At 45.0% G+C, this 10,220-nt stretch overlaps 1 protein-coding gene across 5 annotated transcripts; it reads right to left on the bottom strand.

Moving 5' to 3' along the window:
* Positions 1–998: 998 nt before the first annotated feature.
* LOC120986129 (WW domain-binding protein 1-like) lies at positions 999–10,220 on the bottom strand. Of its 5 annotated transcripts, none has more exons than XM_040414496.1 (4): positions 10,151–10,220; positions 6,554–6,656; positions 4,988–5,143; positions 999–1,770 (listed from the first exon to the last, which is right to left on the bottom strand). In XM_040414496.1, the coding sequence occupies exons 1-4, from the start codon at positions 10,187–10,189 to the stop codon at positions 1,385–1,387; spliced, it is 684 nt and encodes a 227-aa protein (XP_040270430.1). In that variant the 5' UTR covers positions 10,190–10,220; the 3' UTR covers positions 999–1,384. The 5 variants fall into 5 exon arrangements, with proteins under 5 accessions (XP_040270430.1, XP_040270427.1, XP_040270428.1 ...); XM_040414493.1 differs by lacking the exon at positions 10,151–10,220 and adding an exon at positions 9,957–10,105; XM_040414494.1 differs by lacking the exon at positions 10,151–10,220 and adding an exon at positions 9,978–10,103.

Raw genomic sequence — 10,220 nt, 5'->3', positions numbered from 1 at the left:
GTGGCGGGATCGGTCCATACACATCAGATCTTAAGCCGGTCCTGACGAGAAATAAAAAGTGTACATCTTTGGGGGTAACCGGTTAATCAGCGTTGGGAGTATTCTACATAGAAGAGCTATGCCCATACACAAGACATTTCAACACTGTGCCATAGTTCTAACATTCTGTGCTAAAAGTCTAGTCTAAAGCCGCCACTAGAGGGAGCTCACAGCATGTTCAATGTAGAAATGTGTTACATGTGGATTGCAAAGGGTGAAATCTCCAATAAAACAAAACAAAAATGCCTTTCCGTAACATAATGCACATGGTGCGGTTCTTAAGATCCACAGCATGCTAATATTTTGGTGCAGACAAGCAGTTGTAATTACACCGCACCCTCATTACAAGCTAGATGGCGTGCTCTTGAAATGGATGGAGCAGCTGGTTGGAAATATGCGCTGCCAATATGGCAGTGGTGGAGATAGCCGAGTACAACTCTGTGGATAAGGTATAACTTTCTTTACCCCCTTTAAACTGCAAACTTAATAGCAAGTTCAGTGGGAACTGTGTAAATTCCATATGATGATCCATCCATAGATCCAGCGCCCCCTAGTGGCTGCTCCAAAGCACCTAAAATAAAGCTATAAAACTTGATTAAAATTATTATACATTAACTTTACTCTGCAAAGTAAAAATAAATAAGTTATTAAATACTTTGATTACATACCATTTATAAGGGCTAAGTTATTACTTTTCATGACTACTACAGGTATTACCATAAACTGGCAGCAAGTCTAAATCGATGTGGGGAGGATCAGGATGACGAGCGCTGCAGGCACACGTGATATTTTTCCAGCTTGCTCCTCATGTAGGAGGCTATGTGGATGTGCTTCTGTCATAAAGGTTGCCTTCCATACCAGAGATCAGACATACTTACGTCCTCCCTAAACTGGTAGTGTTATATCTAACACCCCCCCGCCCCCCCCCCCCCCTCGAGAACAAAAAAAAGAGATGAGTGTTGAACTGAGCTGGTTTATTATTCAGTATTCCCTTCTGTTAAGACATCTCTGCCACATGAGACCATGTTCTGGTAGATACGACATTGCTTAGCTTCCTGATGTCTATGACAAATGTATCTAACATTATACAAAAAATAATAATAACAAGGAACCAAAACCGTGGATTCTTCACGAAATCCGCTGACAAACATACAAAACAAAGTGCAAAAGCTCTGTAAGAAGATGCCATCAGTGCAAGGATAGTGCCAGGAAACAGAGGGTTGTCAGGGTTGGCGACGCCTCTGCTCCCCCTGAGTAACAGCCCTTGGAAGTAAATGTCTTATTGATACTGCCCCTTATCATCATATCTGCCCACTACAGCCTATAGACCAGAGATCGAGATTCATTATTCCCTCTCGGCTGACATCTCGGTCTCCACACTGATATATACACTTGGACTTAAGTCAGTCTCTTCTCGCTCGCTGAGGCAGGCCACCTTCTCATCACACAATACAATTCCAGAGTCTCCGGTGACATGACGTCTTCTCTCTAAGGCACTTGAGCTCCCTTGGTCTACAATGTCATATTGCTGATGTTCTTCAGAAGATCCCTCTGCTGCCTCAGTAGAAGAGTCCTCTTGGTGAGACCATGCCATGTTCAAGCCTGTAGAACTGACTGGAGGAACGAGACCGGTGGGAGTCTCATCCAAAATCTCACAATAAGGTGGTGGTGGTGTAGGAGGGTCTTGGGTTACTTCATCATAGGTAGGCAGTTTGCAGTTGGGCCATGGCTCTGTAAGTGAAAGTAGAAAAAAAAAAAAAAGATGAAAAACCTTTCTGGCAGAAAATGCAGAGGTTAAATGCTTGAAAGTTTGTGAACCCTTTAGAATTTTCTTTACTTCTGCCTAAATTTAACCTAAAACTACATCAGATTTTCACACACGACCTAAATGTAAAGATAAGCAAATGAGCGAAAAACATTAGACTTGGTAATTTATTTATAGAGAAAAAGATCCAATATCGGGCCTGTGAGTGCCAGAAGTATGTGAAGCTGTGAACCTTTGCTTTCAGTATCTGGTATAACCATCTTGTGCAGCAATAACTGCACTAAACGGTTCCAATAATTGTTGATTAGTCCTGCACATCGGCTTGGAGGAATTTTAGCCCATTCCTCCATACAAAACGGCTTCCACTCTGTTATGTTGGTGGGATTCCTCCCATGAACTGCTCGCTTCAGGTCCTTCACCAACATTTCTATTGGATTAAGGTCAGGACTTTGACATTCCAAAACTTTAAAGGGAACCTGTCATCAACTTTATGCTGACCGTACTGAGGATAACCTAAAGTAGAGACAGAAATGCTGATATCAGCACTGTGTAACACATCAGCTAAAAGTCAGTGGTTGCCGAGAACCAGCATCATAATCATTGCAGCCCAGGCCTTGTAAAGAGTCAAATCTACCTGAGAAGAGTCCTGGTTATTCCTAATCTCCTGCTCTCTCCCCCATCTGCTGATGATTGGCAGTTCTCTCCTAGAGAGAAAGGGAGAAAACTAGGTAGGAGACGGTCAGTCATCAGCAGGTGGGCAGGAGAGCAGGACTTCATGGATAACCAGGACTCTTCTCAGGTGGCCGGGACTCTCTTCCAGCCCCAGTCTGCAATGATTATGATGCTGGTTCTCGGCATCCACTTACTTTTAGCTGATGTGTGACACAGCGCTGACATCAGCATTTTTGTCACTACTTTATACTGCCCTCAGTATGGTCAGCATAAAGTTGATGACAGGTTCCCTTTAACTTTATTCTTCTTTAAACATTTTTGGTGGAACAACTTGTGTGCTTAGAGTCCTTGTCTTGCTGCAAGACGCACAGTCTCTTGAGATTCAGCTCACGGACAGATGTCCTGACATTTTCATTTAGACTTTTTGTTTCATCACTGATGGCAAGCAGTCCTGACCCAGGTTTAGCAAATCAGGCCTAAACCATGATACTACTACCACCACCACCGTTCATAGATAAGGTTTTTATGATGGAACGCAGGGTTTTCCTTTCTCCAAACATAACGCTTTGTCCACAAAACATTATTCCAATAACCTTCTGACCTGTCCAGGTGATTATTTTTTTTTCTTTTTAGCAAACTGCTGATGGGAAGCAATGTTCTTTTTGAAGCGCAACAGCTTTCTCATTGTAAATCTGCCATGCACACCATTGTTGTTTAGTGACCTACTGATAGTAGACTCATGGACATTAACAGCTAATGTGAGAAAGGCCTTAAAAGCTTACCTTGGGTCCCTTTATGACCTCACAGACTATTACACAATTGCTTTTGCCGTGATCTTTGTTGGTCGACCCCTTCGGTTGAGGGTAATTATGGTCTTGCAATTCCTCTATTACTACACAATATGCCTGACTGAGGATTGGTAGAGTCCAAATTCTTTAGAGATGGTTTTGGAACCTTTTCCAGCCTGATGAGCATCAACAACTCTTCTCTGAGGTCCTCAGAAATCTCCTTGGTTTTTGCCACAATACACTTTTCCACAAACATGTCTTGTGAAGATCAGACTGTGATAGGTCCTTGTTACGTCACCCACTCACTCCTGATTGTCATCCCACTGACTGAAAACATCTAATTTCACCTTCAAATTATCTGCTAATCCTAAAGATTTACATACTTATACCATTCACAGACATGTGATATTGGATGATTTTCCTCAATAAATTAAAGAGCAAGTCTAATAGTTTTTGACTCATTTGTTTGATGTGGTATATATATATATATATTCTTTTAGGACTTGTGTGAAAACCTGATGTAGTTTTAGGTCAAATGTACCCTTTTTTTCTAATCTGTTTTTATCTTCCAATTCCATTACCTAAACATAATTATGGGGGCGGACATCTTGCCTAGGCAGATGTTCCTAGCATTTAGAAAAAAATTCTTTACAGCAGCCATGGGCCACAGGCACAATGGACAGGAGGGGCTCATTGACGTCTATGAGAGAGTTTTCTAGACATGCATTTGTAAATCTGCCCCACTATGTAAGGAGAAAATTAGCCAGTTGTGCGTGGATTAGTCCTGTGTTATATTTACTATGGCAGATTTACTATTGCAAATGCGTCTGAATTCTGGTGCAAAGGCCAAGCGCCACATTTATTAAAAAGGACCCGTCACCTTTTATTACATGTCTGTTTTAGAAGCGACTTCCATTCACCATGTAATAATTCTCAAGCTTCTTATGTCTCTGTGCCGTGTTTTTCTGTTATTCCGGATAGAAGTTTATGGATAAAGGTCCAGATGGATGTTACCAGTTGGGGGTGTGCCCCAGCAGGACTAATTGGACATTGTCAGATTGTGCAGTGACATCCCCAACTTGTAACACCTATCTATTCACATACAAGTGAATGGGAGCGCACCGCGCACATGCGGCCTCTGCTCCCATTCATTTCTAAGGCGAAGACAGGAATAGCGGAGCCAGTGTTCAGCTTTTATCGACGGCCCCATTGAAATGAATGGAGGGTGGTTGCGCATGCCCAGTGCGTCCTCCATTCATTTCCCCGCTCCATTCTTGTTGTAGGTGCGGGTCCCAGAGGTGGGACCCGCACCTATCGGACAATGGGGGCATATCCTAGCAATATGCCCCCATTGTATGTGATGGTAAAACCCCTTTAGGTGTCTCAGACACTGTTATTGACTTGTCTGAAAAAGAGCGTGGTTCAGCGGGTAGGTGACTGTGGCATAACATTAGCCACCTAATAGGTGACAAAGTTAGGCTAGAAAGTCTAAAGACATCTCAGATTTGTCGTCCAGCATCAGACAGTGAGCTGTATCTGGCTCATTTTTAGGCTAGTCTACGTTTGACTGTATTAGTAGATCAGCTCCTCTATTTCGAACATACAGGCAATAACCTGTCAGGTGCATGCCTTTACTTTACTAGTGGCATGTTTTTGTATAAATTTCTAGATAAACTGTTCCTCTTGCACGGCATCCAAACATGCTGATATGTAAAATGGATACCTAAGGCAGCAGGTACTGATGGAGCAACCCCCTGATAGGCCATGAGGCTGATCTCCCGTTGTCTCAGCTCCTGTTGATGTCTCAGTTTAAATCTGCGGTGACGATAAGCACAGCAGCACCCGGCCAAGATAATGAGAGTCCAGGCCAACCAGAACCCTGAACAGAAGGAATAAATACAAGTCTGTAAGTTTAAAGGTAAGATCTTGTTGATCTGGTATATGATTGTCACAGAACACACGTTTTTTTACTTGAGTGTATGCAAATCTATTATTTAATTATGAATCCAACTGAAGGTAAACAGGTTAATCATCATGTGCTTGCAGAGCAACCTCAGCTTCCTTCTACGTGTACGGACTGATCTTTTCTCCATGAATACTGGAAATCCTGTCTTATATTCTATCTGTTCTGTTTCCTTCCACACTACCTATCCTGCCTCCTACTCTTGCTCCACACTACCCGCCCTGCCCGGTATTCTTCCAATATGCTGGCCACTCTGCGACGTATTCTTTCACCATGCTGGCCGTCCTGCCTCATGCTCTTCCTCCAAGCTGGCCGTCCTGCCTCATGCTCTTCCTCCAAGCTGGCCGTCCTGCCTCATGCTCTTCCTTCACGCTGGCCGTCCTGCCTCATAGTCTTCCTTCACGCTGGCCGTCCTGCCTCATAGTCTTCCTTCACGCTGGCCGTCCTGCCTCATAGTCTTCCTTCACGCTGGCCGTCCTGCCTCATAGTCTTCCTTCACGCTGGCCGTCCTGCCTCATAGTCTTCCTTCACGCTGGCCGTCCTGCCTCATAGTCTTCCTTCACGCTGGCCGTCCTGTCTCATAGTCTTCCTTCACGCTGGCCGTCCTGCCTCATAGTCTTCCTTCACGCTGGCCGTCCTGCCTCATAGTCTTCCTCCACGCTGGCCGTCCTGCTTTATACTCCCTCTTCATGCTGGCCATCCTGCCTCATGCTCTTCCTCCAAACTGGCCATCCTGCCTCATGCTCTTCCTCCAACCTGGCCATCCTGCCTCATGCTCTTCCTCCAAGCTGGCCGTCCTGCCTCATAGTCTTCCTTCATGCTGGCCGTCCTGCCTCATAGTCTTCCTCGACACTGGCCATCCTGCCTCATATTCTCCTTCCATACTGCCTAACCTGCCTGACATCCTCCCACCAGAGTGCTCATCCTACCTTGCTCTTCCTACCTTGCTCTTCTTGCCTCACATCTTCCCTCCATACTGTCAATTCAGGTTTAATATTTCCCCTTCACAGTTCCCATCCCAACTCAAACCCTTAATTGTAGCAATTCATAAGGGTCTCGAGGCCTGGTCCCCCACCCACACTTCTGACATTCACAGTGGGGTTGGCAAACTGATCTCAGAACGCAAATGAGCATAGCCATCAACAGATCTAAACCAGAACTTGACAATGAAATTCTCCGACCTCTTCTACTTGACGTTTCTCTGAAATACGTCTCCCCAGAAGTGGAAAAACATTTCATGGGTTGCCCATGACCCAAGCAGTCCCGTTGACACATAGGATAAGCCTGCTGCATATTATAGCATATTTGGAAGTATCCCAGACTTACACCACAGCTCATAGTAGAAGGTGCAGCATTCAGTGTCTCCACAGCAGTATCCAATCTCACATCTGTAAGGCTTCCTATCTTCACCAAAGCAGAACTCCCGGCCCTGTAATAACATCATGTGTAGAAGGTGTAAATGCAAGGAAACAATTTAAAGCGACCATAGGCTTGCTCACAATTTTTGCCTTTGTCTTTTTAGTGCCACAGAAAAGTAGAGGTGAATGATGTCAAGACAACCTTGCCCTGCTAAGTTCTACGCACTACATTGAGTCTTCTCAAGTGTCTCCAACGTACATTATAGAGGTTAAATACTGATCATCAATGTTAGAGGCAGTAGGGGTCCAATTCTTGGCTACCCTGCGAGTTAGCTGCTGGAAGGTGCAAGACCTCTTGGGCAAGCACCGCAACCCAGGGGCGGACTTAAAGCACCTGCTGCAAACCTCTTCTTTGGCCACTTCCATCGGTCACATGGCCTCGGAATTGAGCTGCAATACCAAGCACGGCCACTATACAACGTACGGCGTCATACTGAGCATAGTATGAAGAGGCTGCAGACTGTCAAGGGTGCTGGGAGTAGGACTGCCACCAATCTGATATTGATGCCCTATCCTGAGGACAGCTCATCAATATCTAAATCCCTGAAAACCCCTCATTGGGCTTTACAAGGTTGGGGCCTACCTACAATGGGTCATACCTAGCGCACAGCCTTTTTTACAATATACTTCACTTTAAACATGCGCCTGCCCACAACCCCGTCAACAGAAAAATAAAAGTCATGGCTCTCAGAACATTGGACAAAAAAATAAGAATAATGATGAAGTGTTTTTATTATGTGGGTATTGCGTAATTAAGGCTACTTTCACACTTGCGGCAGAGTGATCCGGCAAAACGAATGCTAACTGACGGCATTTCTAAGACTGATCAGGATCCTGATCAGTCTTAGGGCTCTTTCACACTTGCGTTGTTCTGTTCCGGCATAGAGTTCCGTCGTCGGGGCTCTATGCCGGAAGAATCCTGATCAGTTTTATCCTAATGCATTCTGAATGGGGAGAAATCCGTTCAGGATGCATCAGGATGTCTTCAGTTCCGGAACGGAACGTTTTTTGGCCGGAGAAAATACCGCAGCATGCTGCGCTTTTTGCTCCGTTCAAAAATCCTGAACACTTGCCGCAAGGCCGGATCCGGAATTAATGCCCATTGAAAGGCATTAATCCGGATCCGGCCTTAAGCTAAACGTCGTTTCGGCGCATTACCGGATCCGACGTTTAACTTTTTCTGAATGGTTACCATGGCTGCCAGGACACTAAAGTCCTGTTTGCCATGGTAAAGTGTAGTGGGGAGCGGGGGAGCAGTATACTTACCGTCCGTGCGGCTCCCAGGGCGCTTCAGAGTGACGTCAGGGCGCCCCACGCGCATGGATGACGTGATCGCATGGACACGTCATTCTGGAGCGCCCCGGGAGCCGCACGGACGGTAAGTATACTGCTCCCCTGCTCTCCACTACTACTATGGCAGCCAGGACTTTAATAGCGTCCTGGGTGCCATAGTAACACTGAACGCATTTTGAAGACGGATCCGTCTTCAAATGCTTTCAGTTCACTTGCGGTGTTACGGATCCGGCGGGCACTTCCGGCAAATGGAGTACACGACGGATCCGGACAACGCAAGTGTGAAAGAGCCCTTAAAAATGCCTGATCAGTCAGAAAAATGCATTGAAATGCCAGATCCGTCTTTCCGGTGTCATCCGGCAAAACGGATCCAGCATTTACTTTTTTCGGTCTGCGCATGCGGACGGATCCAGCATTCCGGTATTTTGAATGCCGGATCTGCCACCAATACATTCCTATGGAAACAAAATGCATTCAGGCAAGTCTTCCGTTTTTTTTCTCCGGAGATAAAACCGTAACATGCTACGGTTTTCTCTTTGGCCTGATCAGTCAAAATGACTGAACTGAAGACATCCTGATGCATCCTAAATGGATTACTCTCCATTCAGAATGCATGGGGATAATCCTGATCAGTTATTTTCCAGCATTGAGCCCTTTTGACAGAACTCAGTGCTGGAAAAGAAAAACGCAAGTGTGAAAGTACTCTTACGCCGCAGAAAAAATATTTGGGGCAAAAATCCTTCCCCCCACCCACCCAGAAAGAGTTAAGAAGTTATACACAACCCAAACTGGTAGCATTCAAAATTACAGCTCATGCCGCAAAAAAGCAAGGCCTCATATGGCTACATCGAAGAAAAATAGTTATGGTGTTCAGAATTTGAGGGTACAGATCTATGTGCACAGAATCTGCAAGAAAGCTGCCCCCCCCCCCCCCCAAAAAAAAACTCAAGTAAATCCGCACTATTTATCGTGGTTTTTTGGCACGGTTTTAATGCGGATTTTGAGTGAAATCCACACAAAATAAATAAAAACTAAATAATAATAATAATAAAATAATAAATAAAAACAAAAAAAGCAGCAAAGTGTACATGAGATTTGTCTAATTTCATACACTTTACTGGTGCTGTATTGCACTACGGTTTTTCTACGAAATAAAAACAAAAAAACGTAATCCGCCTCATGTACAGGAAACCTGACGGAGAAAAAAATAACTTTGCGCCCTTAAAGGGAATGTGTCTGTCACATCACTTTTCTCCTGCCAGTTAAACCCAGATAATAAAAAAAAAAATTCTCATCTGTTTTTATTTTCAGATTGTATTTTTATTCTGCTTCCTGAAAATGATTATAGGGGCGGCCATCTTGCCTGAGCTGTTTACAGCATTTAGAGATATGCTTTATGGCAGCCCTATGGGCCATAGACACAATGGATGGGGGGTTGGGAACCTCGCTGCCCACTATGGGAGAGTTTTCTAGGCATGCTCTGTGCAGCGGTCAGGAGGGGGTAGATAAGCGGTGATATCACCTATTGTCAATGCTGGATCCTGCCTTATCTGTCTAGGGGGATATCTGCCATTGTAATCCTGCCTGGAATGATAGTGAAATGACTGCTGAAAAGTGATCTGTATAGTCCAAGAAGTAGCGCCTATTATTAGGCTTAGTGGCCAGTGCGAGAACTGCAGGATTTTCTTTTAAATATAGATAGGGACATGGAAAATGTTATATATCAAAAATGTTAGACATAAAAACGTGATTTACATAATAGGTCATTATCTGAAGACACATTCCTTTTATAGGGTCCCAAAAAGGAGGCTCCCATGTCCACCAGCCGCCTCACACCCCCTCACCTGCACGGTTCTTGTCCTAAGCTTAGCACTAAACGTTAGGACCTAGTTCACACTAAAGCGATTGTGAGCCAAAGCCAGGAGTGGAGGCTACAGGAGAAGGGATCATGGAGAGGTCCGCACCTGGTTTTCGCTTACAATCACTGAAGTGTGAACTGTGCCATATGCAAACTAGAAATCCAAACACTCGCAGTTTACCCTGTGACAGCCAAGCCCTGGATAACATACATGTACGTACGTACTTCTACACAGTCCACCACCGCACTCAAGCACATGCACCGCACCCATCTGCACAACGGGTGACAGGCGGGAGACCGCACACAGACACACACAGTGGGGGAAGCCGCCGGCACGCCGCCCTGTGTACACACATAGACTGATCCTCTCACTGCCAGCTCCTCTCTTCTCATCTTTCTCCAGCCGCAGCCACTTCCTGTTCCT

Source organism: Bufo bufo, chromosome 1 (assembly GCF_905171765.1).
Source record: "Bufo bufo chromosome 1, aBufBuf1.1, whole genome shotgun sequence".
Taxonomy (NCBI): Eukaryota; Metazoa; Chordata; class Amphibia; order Anura; family Bufonidae; genus Bufo; species Bufo bufo.
This window is presented reverse-complemented; position numbering and strand designations above follow the sequence as displayed.